The sequence below is a fragment of the Neodiprion pinetum genome, chromosome 4, assembly GCF_021155775.2.
Source record: "Neodiprion pinetum isolate iyNeoPine1 chromosome 4, iyNeoPine1.2, whole genome shotgun sequence".
NCBI classification, from domain to species: domain Eukaryota; kingdom Metazoa; phylum Arthropoda; class Insecta; order Hymenoptera; family Diprionidae; genus Neodiprion; species Neodiprion pinetum.
This window is the reverse complement of record NC_060235.2, coordinates 39535113-39553969: the sequence shown is the minus strand read 5'-3', so window position 1 is coordinate 39553969 and position 18857 is coordinate 39535113. Positions and strand designations below refer to the sequence as shown.

At 37.2% G+C, this 18857-nt stretch overlaps 1 protein-coding gene across 3 annotated transcripts in view; it reads right to left on the bottom strand.

Annotated features, from left to right (window-relative positions):
• Window positions 1-18857, bottom strand: part of LOC124215870 (adenylate cyclase type 6) — a 112375-nt gene that overhangs the window by 85069 nt on the left and 8449 nt on the right. For all 3 annotated transcript variants that reach the window (XM_069134948.1, XM_069134949.1, XM_046619721.2), the window contains 2 exons: window positions 12914-13082; window positions 483-770 (listed from right to left, as the gene is read on the bottom strand). In XM_069134948.1, the coding sequence (XP_068991049.1) occupies window positions 483-770; window positions 12914-12994 (369 nt within the window). In that variant the 5' untranslated portion in view covers window positions 12995-13082. The remainder of the gene's footprint in view (window positions 1-482; window positions 771-12913; window positions 13083-18857) is intronic.

The window sequence follows — 18857 nt, the reverse complement described above, 5'->3', positions numbered from 1 at the left end:
TTTTTTTTATCTGTCATTGAACACGTTGAGGGGGTGAAACCAGCCTCCAAAGTAAGGCATGTCAAGAGGCGATACGGCTGTTTTCTTTTCAATTCAGAAAACTACATCTTTCATTTCTTGTTATGAGAAAACTTTTCCAGTTCTATTGATTTAAAAAATGCTACATTCCTGCGGGTGAAACTGTCAAATCGCCTTTTGACATGCCGCACTATGGGGGCTGGTTTCACCCCGTTAACGTGTTTAATGGCAGATAAAAAAATGACGTGTCGCTTATTTTTCACTCTACTCTAACATATTGCAAAAGAAATGGGATCGGAGATATCGACCTGGGGTACCCTTTCCTCGCGAGATAAAAAGGAGCATCCCTCAGCCGAAGCATCAGTTTTGAAACGATTCTCGTCCCTCCTTTCGTCGCGGTCGAAGAGACGTGCATATCGACACAGGGCAGCGTATAACATGCGATTTCCTAAAAAACGACTCACCGTGACGATGGAAGGCCTCGGGGCTCCAGTGAAGTGTTCTATAACCTCCCAATTGGACTTCCGTACCGGAGTGTGAGGCGTCCTCGGTGTGTTTGGCGAGTGTGGCTGAGAGCCGGGTGTTCCAGGCCTCGATTGTTGGGGAGGGTCGAGAAGCAACTCGATGGCCGGTTTCGAACCATCGGACATGGCGCCGTGCGTCACGTGTTGCCGAAGGCTGGTCCATCTCCTCGTGGTCTTGGATCCACCTCCGCCAGTCCTGCCGTGTCCAACGGCGCCCTGAAGTTCGCCCTGAATTGCAAATTCATATTTCGTACGTATAAATTAGCCACGTTTTTCTACGGGCTCGAGCCACGCGAGTATCTCGCTTGCGATCTGCCCGCGTGATACTCGAGCAATGTGTCATATACAACTCGAACATCGCGATTATGTCACGTCAAAGAGGCGGTGGTGGTTTTCGCCAATAGGGTAGATCTACCGGTTCTGGTCACCTTGGTACCCTGCTACCAGTTGTAGTCGTATTTATCACGCCCAAGCCGAGGTTACCGCCACAAATGGTGTAAGGAACAAAGCGTAAACCTTGTACCAAGTATCTATACTGAAAACTTCTGCAGTCCAGACCTTCCTCCCAGTCGGAATTCAGTCGTGAATCGAGCGAATGAAGAGATTCAAGGTCAAGTTAATAAATACATGCAGAATTTTCTAAAGGCTGCCAAAACTGATACAGTGATCACAAACGGTGCACCTTATAGTACACTTTGCAGAGTTTCAGCGTCGTACTTTTCCCTTAAGAGTACTTATTTCTGTTTGATTCAACTGCAGGTCAAGAGGGAAAAAGCTATGAATAGGAACACAGTTCGTCCATTCATCAACGTATGAACTTGCATGTCCTCCATACCTATCCTCGATGTAAACGTAGACCAAACAGATGTTGAGGGTCGGTTCAACGGATTGCAATTGAAAAAAATTGTAATACGGATTAATCGGTTTTTCCACCCTTGGCCGAACGCTTCGACGGCGTTATTTACTTTCGATTACGTCGCAGACGAGCGAACTCTAGAGTGTAAAATCCGAAACCACAACCCTTTGATTCTCGACTGAATGGCGTTCACTCAGTCGAGTAGCTTTTGTGGGTGTTATTTTTGTTCAGGAATCATGAAGGCGCCGGTAGTATAGTTCGGTGTCGAGAATCACACAAAGTTCATGAATCCACGCAACTTTTGTGAAAAGTTGAAAGACTGCCACTTCGTACGTATCAAGTAGGTTGAACAAGAGCTCCGTGAAACGGCCGCAGCTTTACAGTGCTCAGTCTTTCCAGACTTGATATTACATTACAACTTCACGCTTGACTCGAGATCGGTTAAATATTCCGCGACACGTGACGTTTCGCAGGAGTTTGCAGACCGGACTTGGAATTACCGGAGTGCAAGTGGCTTGGATGTATATCCCCTCACCCAGCATGTGGTTATTTCTGCAAATCAATATAATACACAACGGACAAACTCACTGAGCATAGTATCATCCGTGTAGAATCCGCTGTTATTCCAGCATTCGCATTAAGCAACAGTGTGGTATATTTCGCGACCTAACAATGTAACAATTGTCGGTTTTTCATCATCCTTTTTGAGGATCAGCGACGGTGACAAAGGGCTTGGAGAACACGGGATCACACGTGTCGTCCTGGAATTTGGAATACCACGGGAATTTCACCCGCTGTAAGTGCTTCGGCTTATCTCGAGAGTATGAGGACAAGGATGGATGCACGGGTTGATCAAGCAACATCCGCTCGAGAGAGAGATAGAGATGGAGAGAGTGTCTCGAAAGCATTCCTAGGTGATGAAATCAACGCTGCTTCGCAACGGTTCTCGCTGGATATGTCGGGCGTGGGTGTATGGAAACCCTGAGGATTTCCGATGTGTATGCATACGTGTATACGTATATCTCCTGTATAAGGCACAGTACCTGCCTACAACCTAGAAGTAATATCGAGCAACGTATCACAGCGGAGAAGGCTTTTAGTCGAATTCCATGCCCCGCTAGGTTGCGTTCTTGCGTTTTGTGCCAGTGTGGCGTGGCAGTGCGAAACAGCCGTAGTATGTACGATGTATGTACACTTGGGGACAATGAATCTGAGACGGGTAATTTTTTACACTAGACAGTTACGTTGGCAACACAGAGAAACCTACAGCGCCATAGTCGGCCGAACGGCGAACAAACTCAATCTCAATAAACGTAACATAACCCATGACCGTCGAATCTAACCTGAAAATACCGCGGGGATAATGACTTGTTAGATTGACGGATATTCTAAGGTTAGATTCGACGGTCATGGGTTAGAGTCATGTGGGGCAAGAGTGCGCATTTTTTTTTCAATTATTATAAAATTATAATTTTCGTATGAAATAAATTAAAAAAAAGTTGTTCATTTAAAGGCTTTATTGATTTAACAATTACATAACATGAAATCAAATTTACTTAATGGTAATTTTAGAAAAATAATAAAATAAAACTTAGTCAGAATGCGTACACTTACCCCAATATCGGGGTATATGTGCGCAGCACTGCGGGTACGCACTTATAATAACTTAAACGGTAGCTTGTTAAATATAGTTAAACTATATCGTTGTCGTAAAACTGATTAACTTGAATACGATTAAATCCCATTGCTCTAGCTATGCTAGTTTGCGTGGGTTGTCGTAGATTTAAGTCAGGGTGTCTTTTTAAAAAACCATATACCCAATCACGTCCAGCCATCTTTGAATTCTTATTGAAACGATGAGAAATATGATTTAATTCAGCATACTCGTAGATCAGTGTTCTTAGAGTGGTCATATTAAGGCCATAATAGAGATCATCACATCTTTTCAAATAGTTATAAATCTCATTCTCTTGCTCAATAGTAAATGTTGGAGTAAATCTTCCTAATTTAGCTGCAGTTGAGTCAGATTTCAAACGTTTCCTCAGAGTACTCTCCTTCATTCCAACTTGTTCACCTGCTTTTCTTTTACTTAAGCCTTCAGCAATTAATCGCTTAGCAGCATCAAATTGATCACTTGAAACGACGGATCTATGTGGAGCCTTCCGCTTATAATTTCGAGGCATTGTCGATTTTTTTTATAAAATATATAAGTATAACCTGAAACAAATAAAAAGAAATGTCAATACACAAACAACTGTGACTATCGGGGTAAAAGTACGCATTGAAATATGCGTACTCTTACCCCACAACCTTCTGCGCACACTTAACCCAAACCGCCTGTACAAAATTAGGTTAAATTTAAACACTGTTGCGTCATTCTACCAAGTTTTGATATGTAATTAGTAAAACTAGATATATAAACGAGTATACTTGGATACAACAAATACTGATTACCGTAATATGAATATAAAAGTATTTCGATCACAACTTGAGAAAAATCGTAAGAATTATAACCAAAATTTTTACTTACCAATATTACTAAAACTACGTAACCTTGTCAGACAAGACTCCAGTCTTTTGTCCAACGTCGTAGTGACTACTAAAGGCAGTCAGTTCCCCTACTCTACTGTCAACAGTTTTATAAAAAATGAGCCTGCGCACACTTACCCGCTGCGCACACTTGCCCCACATGACTCTATGTTACGTTTATTGAGATTGAGTTTGTTTCGCGCTCGGCCGACTGTGGCGCTGCAGGTTTCTCTGTGTTGCCAACGTAACTGTCTAGTGTAAAAAATTACCCGTTTCAGATTCATTGTCCCCAAGTGTACATACTCGCATACATCCAAGCTCCGTTATGTAAGATGTGATACGGAATTAGGGTTTGTGCTTTAAGGGGGGGGTACACCATGCAAGCAAAAAAAAATACTGCAACTTTGCGATTTTTTTTTGAAAAAACGGATTTATTTATGAACATGCGGTCTTGAATACATTAATATATAAGTCTTTGAGAACTTTAAAAAATTTTTTTATTGTCGAAAAATTTCAAAATGGCGTCGTGACAGTTGGATCCCCAAAGCCGCTCGGAAAAATGGGGTGCGAGATTTGGTGGAGTCGTGGATAGTCCTAGAACACACAAATTACAAGAAATTAGTTGTATATTATGTTTTCTTGTCCACTACGTACCACTTTTTTGATATCTAGTCTCAAAAATTTTTTATGATTGTTTAAGTGACGATTTTTTTTTTTTCAATTTTTCGAACACGTTTTTGCGACTTCAAACGGTCAAAAAAAATTTTTTAGACTAGATATCAAAAAAGTGGTACGTAGTGGACAAGAAAACATAATATACAACTAATTTTTTGTAATTTGTGTGTTCTAGGACTATCCACGACTCCACCAAATCTCGCACCCCATTTTTCCGAGCGGCTTTGGGGATCCAACTGTCACGACGCCATTTTGAAATTTTTCGACAATAAAAAAATTTTTTAAAGTTCTCAAAGACTTATATATTAATGTATTCAAGACCGCATGTTCATAAATAAATCCGTTTTTTCAAAAAAAAATCGCAAAGTTGCAGTATTTTTTTTTGCTTGCATGGTGTACCCCCCCCTAGAAGTTGATGCCGGATCGTAAAATGGAAGAAACATCGGGTGAATTTGCGTTAAGACTGTGAAAAGAACGAACTATTTTATTAAAACGCTGAGTAGTGTCCTAGTCGATTTCGACGTTGTCGTATATATCTCCAAATATCGAAGTCCACGTATCCCAAACCCGAAAAAGAGCTTGACAGCCCAAAGCTATACACAATTCTAAACAAAAAGACTTCAATGATTTTTCACTTCATGTAGAAATAAAGAAATTGCATGAATTTTACGAATTTACTTTTGCGATTTCGTGCGATTTCTATGAGAAAGGTTGCATCTTTGGAAGTATTGCTTAAATGAGATGCCCGACTGTTTCGTAGACCATACCCGTCATTATATGTTCTAATTATGCTCACTTATTTTATTTATTTAGAAACAGATTCTTGAGCAGAGTGACATTTTGGAATTTTTTTTCCTCACCGCCGAATATGCGCGTGTATCAGTTTTAACCTTATGCTTGACAAACGACGGATTGAACTCCTGTGACAGCGGATGTCTGACTGGAACTTTTCCGACGGCTCCTTTTTCCAAATCCAAACTCGATATCGCACGGATGTCGTAATCCGATTTTTCCTTCTTTCTTTTTACTCGTGTTCTTTTCTCTTCTTTTCCATTTGCTAGGCAATTTTATATCACTGGAAATCGATGCCATCGAGTTTAAATATTTCTCACTTTCCAAATTGCGGTGCGAACGAATTTAACGATTTCCTCCATAAAGAGGAAAAAATTGATCAAGACGAAATGTAAGTAGTTTTGGTAGGAAAAAATGTCAAAGCTGCGGGAGATTTTATACCGTAAAGCCGCAATGCTTTGCGTGATAGCGTGATAAAAACGAATAAAATACTTTCAATAAAATTCGCGCGAGTTGCCCGTGAGACTGCAGTAAATTTTCACCCAACGTAAGTTACACTCGCGTCAAAGATAATAACTTACGTAAGGAGGCAGTCACTCGGAATGTCCTTTCCAACAGCTGTAAATAGAATCAGGTTACTTTGCTCACCCTCGGTGCAGTCTTGCAGAGTTTAGGTTCTCGGGCTTCGGCCCAAGAGGACTAGTTGGCAAATATAACGCACACGAGCCGATCAAAACCTCGCCCAAAATAACCATACAATTTTTCTTTTTTTTTTCTTTCGAAGATATTCTAACACTCGAGCATCACTATACACTAAAAAAAAAAATCTGGTCGTAACGACCAACATTTAGTCCTTGCAAAGAGATTCCAGGGTTTACATACATCTGACCAAATATTATTTTTACACAAGCAAAACGTTTAGTTGATTTTATAGAGCGCAGAAAACGAAATGTTTTGATGATGTCTAAGAAAATGTTTGGCATCACAACCCCATAGATTTTGTTCTGATTGCGAAATCAGATTTACACAGTGAAATTATTTTGTAAGGATTGAAAATTGATTGGTCAATCGCTGTAACCGAGAAAACTATCGCTTGATTGTAATTTATGCTAGACGAATCAAGTGCCACATCGAACAACGACGAAGAAATATCCCATTGCGAATCGACAGGCTGACTGAACGGTGTTCGACCACGAATGATTTACTTTTGCTGATTACACTAGACAAACGGCTGCAGCCCCTCCTAATAACTGTTCGTCTCACTTCTCTTGCGAGAAAGGATTTTCAACGCGTTACAGAGAGTATTTTGCCACTTTGACAAATAATTTTACAGACTAACGATGTAACGTATCACTTGATAGCGGGAATCAATTAGTAGCTCTCATGATTTCGTAAATTTGACTAATCTTTGTCCACCGAATAGATTTAGTGAATTGCGTGAAGCGATTTAGTCGAATCTACCAGAGTATATTCAATATTTTGATAATACCATGAGAAAAGTATTATTTCATTAAAATGACGAAATTAAAATCGAGATTTCGTATTTATAAGTATATTTTATTGAATCAAATTTCTTTGCAATTCCGAAACAATTGTTTCATTAATTTTGGTATTTACAACGAAATGTTGTGTCTCCACGAGAAAATTTTCTACAAAATGCGTCTACAAATCGATTATTTAGAAAAAAAAAAACGAGTTTTCTCCGAGTCTAGCAACAGCAAATACATTTCACGAAATGTTGCACAAAAGATATGTTACACACAAAATTATTTCGAGTCGTGTTCCACAATAACATAACCGATCGGTAAAGTGAAACTGAATGTATCAGCGTAAGGATTTCGATTTAAAATCGAGTATTGTGTGACGTAAAAGAGACGTTTTTCAATTTCCTTTTCCAGGCACACTGAAATTCCGTCTCTTTTCCAAACACACGTAGTCGCTGCAGTATCGTATGGATCTGCGCGTTATATCGCACAGGCATATTACGAAGATAGTAAAACGTGACTGACGCGATGTAATCCTGCCTGACAACGAAGGCTCTTCTCACTTATCGCAGGAGATTCGAGCAACATATTTCATTCTCTGCGCGTACCTATCCGGCTATACTTGGAGCTGTGCATGGTGAATGCATTTTTCTACAACGCCGTCCCTCTTCGATTCACCGGCGACTTTAAGTAAAGGCGTAAGCTCAGCGGCGTAATCTCTCTACGCGTACAAAAGACCCGCCATCCAGGTTTCCCCTTTCACAGCGGTAACATCAAGACGTCACGTTATCAGGGAAGCTGGACGGATATTTCACCCTCTTATTCTCAAAATCCGTTCAATCTCGCCTCCCTGCGGCCTTTAAGTTACGGCTGACTTTAATACGGGGTCGCAGAGAATCGCCGTTTTAACCGATTCGAAAATTCTTTTTCCATTTCAGTCTTTAAATATTCCTTCCGTACAGAAATTTTCCTGTTACTTTTCTGCAAGCAGCGATCGAAAATTTCGAAACATTTTTTTACATCGGTATGGATTTCATCGATTCGGTCTGCAAGATAGAAAATTTTATAGATCACTCTTACACATTTCTATGAAGAATTTCGGCTAATACAACGATACGCGTATAAATAGCTCATAATTTTTAAGAGAAAATTTCCCGACTTAAAGACGATGTTATATAACAAGAAACAGGTTCCCCGGGGGTTTTTACGATTCACCGTGAAATTTGATTCTACGTATGATAAAATTCGATACCTATCGGCGTACACGAAACGGGAGTTGAAAAGAAAGGGAAAACAAGGGTCCACGAGAAATTTAAGATATTTAGAAAAAAAAAAAAAAACAAACCAACAACGGGAGCGGAATTTCGTAGCAAAGGAAAACACGGCCGGGAAGAAAAGGGAAGAGGAAAAGGAGATTGGAATCGAAGTGCCGAGGGCGTTTACAGACCTCGTATTGCGTCGCGTTATCTCATGCATTTCTAATCGCCTCGAAGCCCTACATCGCCAACGCGTAAGACAACATCTCGAATATTGTATCGCGTGTCTGACTAAAGACGGACTTTTGCTACTTGCGAGTGAGCCGGGAATGGAAGGCAGAAGTGAAAGCACGTGCGAGTGAGTGTTTAATCGTAAGCTTGAGAGGCGCGCTCAAAGTTCCGAAAGTGAAAAGTTCCGAAGAGCGTAACTCCGGCAAGTCAAAGTTCCGAAAGTGCAGAAATTACAAAATTTGAATATCTGAAAATTTTTACTTATGCCTTACCGTACAAAATATACAGTTCTCTTATAATATTTACATTTTTCACCGATAATAGAAAAATATCGTTCTGGATAAAAAAAAAGGAAATTAGTTTTCTTACTGTAATTAGTCAAATCTAGTACGTTTTACTGTTCTTTTTGATCGAAGTCACTTGCATTACGTACATTTCCCATCGATTGTTGTGACGATGGAACACTGATATAAAAATAAATTACTTTCGAGGTATTGTTTAATTCAAAAAGTGCAGTAAGCTGAAGAAAAAAATTAACATGCTGCACAGAATACAGAAAAAATTTGACATCGATTACTATAATTCAACTAAATATAGCTGCTTGTACTAAATTTTCTTCCGATCTCAACAATATTTAAACTCTTATCTTAAGTACACCAAATTCATTAGAATTTTCTATCAGTTCTGTATCAAACAAAATTCTCCTCAGTGAATTACATCACGCATGGTAGTATATTTATTTAATCTCTCTAATGTTGAACCGGGAAACGCGGACTTTGTTATCCACGTCAGATGGGATTTTCATAACTTCACGTTATTAAAGTTTAGCTGCTTCAAGAGAAGGCTTGAAAGCGGCGGCTTGAACGGATAAATTCAGAGGGAAAACATTCAAAACAAAATCGCAATACAATCTCGATATTCTGTCGGCAAAAAAAAAAAAAAAAAAATTCAACATTCGGTATAAATGAGTACGAAATGCAATGTCTCGTTTTGTTTGTTTTTTTTTTTTTTTCGCAAACTTGTCCTTGATAAACAAATTGGTATTTCTCACTCCATAGAAGCCGATATTCAAAATCGATTCGGTGTTTCGTTCAAATTAAAAGAAATATTGGTAAAAACGAGAATATTGAAGATAAAAGAATTTCCGACGGTTTCCTGGATCATCCTTGCGAATTTCCGCAAACGCATCGGCAAGTGGATAAGAGAGTTGTTATTTTTAAAGGAACGAAATTGCAGACTGGGATTTACATAATATCAACGCAACGGTCATAAAGTTTCCTTTCACCATCCCCGTTATCTATAAATCAGGCGTATGCGTGTATTAACGTTATGCATATGTACACAAATTTTTTTTTCTCCTCAAAAATATCGTAACTAATTATGAAATAAACGAGCTTTGTGTATAACTTTTTTTTTTTTTGCTTTTCCACGGTCTCCCCTTTTATCTATAAATAAAATAAAACGACCATCGACGATCGTAAACACCGGCAACGCGTCTTTCAAATTTCACGTCGCAGGTGTTAAACCTTGTGGAAAAGCAAAACATTAAAAATCGTCCTGACGCTGTAAAAGTTGTGCTAAAATTTTACTACTGATGTAAACAGTAACATAAAAAAAAAAAAAAAAAAAAACTACCAACAAAAATCATGGTTACAATTGTATCGAGAAAATCGAATAGGAATGAAAGAAAAAAAAAAAAAAAAAAACGCCATTGGACATCAGTTTTGCGTTCGTCGGACGGTTTTTCGTAAAATTTTTTGAATCAAGTTTTTGAATTCACATTTCCCGCGTTATAAAGTTAAAACTTTTATTACATTCACAAGTTTTTCATCCCGTTTATTTTTCATCGCGCGTTAAATTCTATTCTTACCAAAACGCTTGATACTCGGTCGTAAGAGAGTGAAAAAAAAAAAAAAAAAAAATTGTTGAAAAAACTTCCCCTCCTTTATCTGTCTTTCTTCGGAAAATGTACAGCTCCGCAAGTGTTTATCGGGCTTGAACGAGACGTTTATCATCGGTAACGATTCAGGTGTATATAATACATACATATAATACACCGAAAGTTGGGTAAATTCATCGACCCGCATAAATAAATAGCCTGGATCTGTGAAATTCCGTTGTATATGATTTACGACCGATCGATCACACCGGCGTAATATTTTATTTAGGTACAAGTTATAACACGTGGCTTAGAGTAACATAATTTTCATTCCAATGATTTCCACTCTTTTCCGCAACTCTTGTAGCAGACCTCTACATTCAACGGGGCGGGGTTGAAGTTACGAATTTGAAAAGTTCCGAAAGCGCCGAATTCCGAATTATTACGCGGCGAAACTTGAAGTTAAGAAATTAAACTTTGACGAAACAAGAAAGTTTCGAAAGGTCGGAAAACCGACGGCTCAATTTTCCGAAATGCAAAATTTCGAAAAACGAAGTATCGATGGAGTAAAATTCCAAAAATTAAAATACACTCACACAGCGAAGTTTACTCAACGAACGGTTGTGAAAAATCGGCAAGACCGAAAATCAGAATTACCAGGATTACGAACGTAAAAATATCGAAAATTCAAAACGAAGATAGTTCAAGGCGGTGAAATTTCAACAAGCCAGAAATTCACGGAACTGAAAATCTTCGATCGTTCGAAATTTCGATGTTTCGGATTTTTAAATTTCCCAAACTTTGACTTCTTTCCTTCACGTTTCGCCGTAGAAAAATTCGATAGAATTCGGAATTTGGCGCTTCGGCCATTCGACCCATCCTGCTTAAACCGCGTAATGATAGTTTATGAACGGCAAACGGACACTCGCGCACGATTTATGGTATAATCGTGAATTACAATTACGTCGACAACGCAGCCGCATAATCACACTGGTTCAGTTGACCCCGAATCACCTTATAATTCCGCATCAGTTTCACTCGAACGAGTATTTACGCGTGAGGGGATAAATTTCGCATGGAATGCCTCATACGTTTACATGCATAACGCCCGAGGCCTTTGGTTGTATTTGAAAATCATCCGATTTATTTCGCAGTGTTTCTGGGTTTATATTCTTGCGTTCGTACGTCCGTTGATGGTAAATATTTGACTTTGGTTGTTGAACAAAATACGTAGGCGTGGCGAAACAAGCAAAATGTTATACGCTTACAATTGGCAGAATTGAAACAATGCCTGAAGGGTTCTCTTCAATACGTCCGTGATAACAACTCCGAACGTGCATCGATGCGTAAATGCAGGGATATTCGGAGTTCGCAACGTCTGCAAAATTTGCAAATTCATTGTAGAATAAAGGAAAAATGGCGAACTTTCTCTCACCGAAATAAGATGGCTCACAGAATTATATCACGAATGACGTTCTCTCTATCTATCCTGTATGCTCACTCAACTATTCGTACTTAGGTATTGATTATTTCTTGACGCAAAGAAAGGAAAAGAAAAGGAATAAGCCACCTCCTTGGGTACATACACCGATGAATAAACGAAGGAAAGAACAGAGAGGAAATAACGTGAGAAGTTCAGGTCAGAGCTGACTAAAGTTGCGGGAAGAAACTCGACGAGTCTTGTTCATTGTTTTCTCTTTTTCCATTTATAATTATGAGTATGCAGTCAATTTTTATACATCGCAGTGCGAAATTAGTCCTGTCAAAATTTTTACTGAAAATTTTCATTTCGAATTATCGTCGAAACGGTAATTTATTCATTATTTTAATTTTTTTTTTTCCTCAAACAAATCTAATAATCGAGAAAAGCTTTTTTGGTAAGTAATTATTCAATAAGCTTGAATTTCGTTTTTTTTTTTTTTATTTAAATTATTATTCGCTCACCGGAATAAATTATAATTCGAATCCTGTTCACGCATTAACTTTTTTCTAAATGTTTTAATTAACGTTTACTTCGTGGGTCGAAAAACGGCTGTATGTATGTATGTACATAAATTATGTATGTACAGGTACAGGTGCTCGAATATCTGCCTTGCGAAGAGCGAGGAAATTCTTTCAAGCGTTAAGTAACGCATAGTAAAGATTCTTGGAATAGATTTTTCGATTAATTTTTTTTTTTTTTTTTTTCTCGTCTTATTGCATTATTTTCTTATTATCATAAAAAGCGAAGAGAAAATAATTGTTCAATTACAGCGTCGAATGCAGGGAGTGAAGAAAAAAAAGTTCTCGATTAGCTGTGTATAATATAATCGAAGAGAGAGAATAGAAATAGAAAAAAAAAAAGAAGAAATTGCATCACCAAGCTTAATTTTTTATTTTTGTTCTTCATAATTAATCGCAATAACTATAATGTCTGAAATAATTATTTATAATATAACGAACAAATTAGCTCGAATGTTCGCTTAATTTCGGTTCGGAAGTTCAGTTCGGTTACGTTAAATTAAATTCGAGTATTCGCAAAACTGATCCAAATACCAGCGAAAAGTTTTTAACACCGAGCTTAAACATTCCTGTACGAGTAAATGAAGTTCGATGAGTTTGAAAATTATTAATTTCTCTCCGGTATGATTCGCCCGAGGTTTGCATAAATAATAGAATAATCGTCTAACCTGATGGCTTCTTCGGCTGCCCCGAAGACTCAATCTCTTGGTCCATTCTCGCTTCGGAAAATCTGCTCCAACTTTATCCATCTTCAAATCCAACGAGCAGAAGCCGTCACTGGCCTCTAAAATTCTCGTTCGCTACTTCATGGCTGTTTTTTTTTTTTTTTTTTGAATTCTGTAAGAAAGAAAATTGCGTAAGAATTTTTTACACACTTATCGAAGTGGCGCTTTTTTCTACTGCATGCTATTTTTGTAATTTTTTATTTTATTCTTACGGTGAAAATTGCAGGGTGAGGGTAAAAATGTGGAAAGATTAGAAAATTGAATGGTCTCAACATCGAATTTCAAAAAACGCAGAAATCCCTTTCATAGAATTTTAAAATGTATCAAGTCGAATGTAAATTTATGTGAAACAGAAAAAAAATATTCTGGCTCATTTTGGCTTTTCTGTATTTCGACTCACTTATTCATTATGCTAAAATTCCATGCGAAACAGTTCTTCGCGTCTTTGAAAATTCGACAATGCGCGAACTCAACTATTTTCTAATACACTTCTACATTTTTATCACCTCGGAAAATCGGACAACTGATCAAACTTCTCCTCCATTTTAATTTTAATTAGTCTTTCAATTTCATTCCCCGCCCGAATAAGTCGGAACCAATTACAGCTCATCATTTTCCACCCAATCATTGATTCAAACGTCGAAAAAATCCGACGTCGTTGTTGCCGGCAGGTGGAGGGGAAAAATCCGAGCTGAGATTGCAGAGCCCCTAATTGATTCACTCCTCTCGTTACAAGAGAAAGCTCCCAGTGCCGTCGTAACAACGCCTCACGGTTCAGAGGCTTTTCAGAAACACCTGTTGTTCGCCACGTGACACGATCATCAACGAACGGCTCAGAAAGACTCCGAGTTTCTCCCCTAATTCCATTCACCTCCCTTAAATTTAGCTATTTCCAACTTTGTCTTTCTTTATTCTCTCCTCGACTCATCTTCGACTACAATATACTACGGAAATGATTTCTTGACCTTTACTTACACAACAATAGATATACTATATTGCGCAACAAGGAGGCAAACTCGGTCTTTTCTGGCCGAGCGTAACTTCGGAATACGAGTCGTTAGTGAGCCGAAGACGAATATTGCAAATAAACGAGATGAAAATACCGAATTTTCCTCCTTTGCGTTGCACGCTATTATTTACATATAAAAAGAGTGTGTCACGCGTATTTTCACGCAGCACGAATTTGAGGTTAGGGTAGCGTAATGTCGGATTTTTTCGCGACGGCGCACGCGCGAAGTGCGGAAAATACCCATTTCAACTCTTAGGACTTAAAAGTCGTATTTTCTGTACTCCGCGCATGCGCATTCGCAGACTCGCTCTACCTTCGTAAAAACGGGTAGTTTGTGCACGGTTAAAACGCGTAAAATATTCTCCCGTTGTATAAATTCATTTGACACACTTTCTGCGGAAAAAAATCACCACGCGAATTATAAATCGAAAGCTGTATAACTATGCGACCTTTCTTTTTCTTATTTCTTTATTTTGCTTTCAGTGCACGGTTTAATTTCCGTCGCCCCTTAAATCGCCTCTAATTCCCACTTCGTCACTTTGGTTTTCACGCGAAACAGGGTGCGCCGCGTAATGCGACGTGTCGTGTTATTCACTGGCTTTTTATGTTATAGATATGTACCATTATATACGCAATCAAAATATTGCGTTTAAATGCGGCAATTATTGTTGGTCTGTTATGCTGTTACGATGATTAATTTATATAGAAAGAGAGTGAGAGTGAGAGAAAACAACATAAAACAACGTGACACGTCGTCTAACGTTTCTCCCTGTGATATGAATTATTGTGTACCGCAATATTCTGTGAAATTTATTGTTCCCCTTTCGGTTTCAATTTTTTCCCACATTTCATTTATTGTGTTACGCATTTTCCTCAATAATTAAACGAGAAGGGAATAACAAAAAGTTTAAAACACAAATTAGCCGATTACATACGTTCGAACGATAATTTTTGTTTTTCATATCCACACAAACTATTTGTATTTGTGTATCTTGAATTATACCGATATTTTATTGCGACGATCATTTTGTTGAACGAAAAAATACATCGTACAAGATAAAGAGTTTGACAATACGCAGGAAAAAATTTTCGTCTTGTGATATTTTATCGGCGTGTCGTTTTTATTGTTAGATTAATTTAACCATTCTGACCAAACATGTTTTATTGCGTACACTGCATTTCATTGAAAACTTCATTATACGTTAATTCGGATATCCGGAAATCGGATTACGATGATCACAACAATATAAGCGTTGACATATTGGCGTAACGACGCATGCGATGGATTGAATCATCAGTTAGATAATATAACGCATCGGTGACGCCGAAGCGATCAATGTTAACGTTTTTTTTTTTTTTTTTAAATTTTTTTTATCTTTTCGATGTCGTGTCTATTTTTAACGTTTTCCCGATCGATCATTTTTTATTATATCCTCCTGCAACTCGAATGACTCATCGTGGAAATTATCTGCAAGCTCTGGCGTGTATAACCCCGCAGATATTAAAGCACAATGAAGATACGCGAATAATAATTGACGTGAAATATCGTTGACGCATAGTCACAACCTTTATAATGCAATACAGATATAAATGTTTAAACATTGTCTCTATGGATTCGTATGCAAACAGTCACACATCCCGAAAAAATTGTGTTTGCATCCGAATGACGCATTGATAAAAATTCGGTACGCTATATGTTACATGGATATATATATATATATATATATATACGATATACACATACATATATATTACATAAAAGAACGGAGGTTGACTTTTCTCACCTGATTTATTGTACCCAATGTAATTTATCATCCGTGCAACGTTGTAAAATAATGAAATTTGAAAGGAAATAATTAAATCGAAGGAAACGAAAATTCTGAAGCTTTTTATCGAACATAAATGATATTTTTTTTTTTATAATTTTGCTAAAATTTTGCCGATTATTAGGACAAAACGAAAGCATCATCGCGTCCATGATAGTAATTACGATTAATAATTGTGCCACGTAAGGCCGACTTAGACAAACCAGTCATAAGTTGTTCGGGGCAAATGTTTATTCGCTTTTAGTTGCGTTTGCCTGACGCCTATATTCAACATCATCGTCGTTGGGCTCACCTCGAAATGTTGATATAAGGTACCCAACCCAATCGTGCACGACGCGTCTACCGAAACACGTGTACACGGTACGAGTAATAATGTTAATAATAATATCAACAACAATAATAACAAAAACAACAACAACAACGGATGTGCTCGAGTGACGCGTTGTAATTTCATCTAAGGTAAATTCTAGTCGTTATCACTGACGCGATAGCAACAAGTTTATTTTCCCTCTCTATCTATCTCTTTTCTTTTGTGCAGCTACGACTTTCTATTATTTTTTTTCGTTCAGCTTTTTTCTTTCTTCACGTCAAATACGAATATTAAGTAACAAGTTATCGGGGTATTAATTTTTTCAATAACTTTGTAGACTTGGATACGCTGTGTTTCTGAGATTTCAGTTTTCTAACTTTCATCCATTAATATATTCGTTGGTTTCAAGTGTGAGATATTTTTTATTTCCTTAATATTATTCTTAGCTGTATGATGATCGGGATGGTTAGAAGACAAGTATTTAATTCCAAGCTTTTTATTAACCGTATTTTAAATATTAAGTGATATTCTGTAAAATTGTATAATTATTTCAAACATTTTGTCTGCCGTAAAAATTAACGTGCCGATCAGTTTATTAGAAATTTCCTTTGCAAGTTTCTTCCAATGTAATGAGTAGAAACAAAAAAAAAAAAAAAAAACAAGTTAAAAGCTGAAACAGAAGCAACGTATCGCGAAAACTGTATTATTAACGAAAATACGCACGATTTATTATGAAAATGCGAAAACGCGGGTTTTAATGGGAAAGTGGAAAGGGAAGCGAGAGAGAAAAGTTTAAGCTCAAAGTTTCGAAAGTTTAATCTCTTGGCGTGACTTTTTTTCCACGTTAAGAAGGTATGGGCTTACTTTTAAAGGACATTTGCAATCAGTCACGATTCGAGGTTATTTCAAAAAAACAAAAAGACGACAAAAAAAAAAAAAACAAAAAATAACGATAGAAAAAAACGATGGAAAAAAGCGATAGAAAGAAGCATAAAAACAAGCTTTCACCGTAGACGTAAATGAAATTAATCGTCCCGGAGGGTTGAAAAATTAAACGGCGTTGCGGTTTTACCACGATCGTATATAACTATACATACGTATGCGCAGGGATTGGGGGCGGTTTAAAATTTCAAAACCACTTATCCGTTTCGCTGATCTTTTCAAGTTAATTTCTTAACAGAAGGACCCGTTTCGTTTGATCGTTAAAAAAATGTGAGACGAATTACCGAAGATGTTGAATCAATTATTATAAGAGAGTATTTGAAGAGAGTATTTCATTTTTAGGTAATGAATTACTTTTCGTTCTTTTTAATAAAACAGAAAAAAAAAAAAAAAAAAACAATGGTGTGTACGCATATTGTACATGCAAAAAAAAATGTATAATGCAGCGAAACTTTGATGGCGATTGTTTACTCGTCGTAGAAAAGTTTTCAACTGTAGCATCTGCAAATTTCATCCCGTCGTTGCAGCAGCTCTCTTTTTTTCCGCAGTTCCTTTTTTCCTAGGAATTTCAATGAGAGAGCCTGCATGCACGGTTCGTTATACGGTTGCAGAGATTCAACTTTGTCAAAACTTTGGACATTATGCGGAAGGCGCGAATTAAAATCGCAGCTAAATTACCGTATGCAAAAATCACGGGCTAAAAAGCGGGGAGAAAGAAAAGTTTGGAGGGGTGAGAAAATTGTGCGAAAAAATGTAGCTCCGGAAATACGTGCAGGTTTTTTTTTTTTTTTAAGCGATTTAAGCATTTTTGTATCGGTCGGCTCGGTGTGTAATTATTTTATAATATGAACAAATTCTGACGTCAATCTTGATCGTTAAAAATCGTCTTTCTCCTTCTCCGTGTTGGATTATAATTAGAAAGTAAAGGGCGAGCCTTGAGTTTCGGAATCGGTTTCCGGTTAATCAATCCGTTGTAGCGGACAAAAAAGGGTGGGAGAAATGCAGAATTTGATCGATAAATCGCTTTCCCGATTCCTCGCGACAATCGATCAACTACGCAAATCAATAAATCTTCACTTTTTAATAAGATATGAGACATCAAAAATCATTCCGTAGAGACGGAGATGTCGATTCGAATAGCTTGAAAGAATTCTCAGATACTCTTTAACTATGACAATATGTCAAGGCGAATAAGTTATATTTTAGCAAAATGTAATTTTGAATGTGAAAAGAAATGCATAAGACAACAAAATGTCGAAGAATGGTTCATTCTATTAGAAAAATCATAAATCACTGACTTTTTCATATTTTGAGCTGAAAATTGACTGAGTTATTCTCGAGATGCAGATATTTAAGAAAAAAATATGGAAATATTGCTTGATAAAAAAAAAAAAAATGGATTTATTTGAACGGATCAGGTTGAATTTTGGGATAAAAAAAATGTATCGACGATTTTTACGATGTTTCATTACTTATTTTGGATCAAATCAGATTATTTTGAATGATTTTCATATGGAATTGAAATACTCGAAATCTCCGACTCACTCAGAAATTGAAAAGATAATAATATCCCGTATAATGTAATTTGAGCAATTTTTCTACAGACTTTGTGTTTATTATACAATATTAGCATGATGCTGGTACTGTGTATTTTCAGAAAGTTAAATTATCAATAACCTGAAATCGTCACTTGCATTTTCACTCATGGAAACATGCAGATTATGAAAAATCCTTCAAGTATACATATATATATATATATATATATCTACACGTATAATAGAATAAAAAAGGCAAATTTTA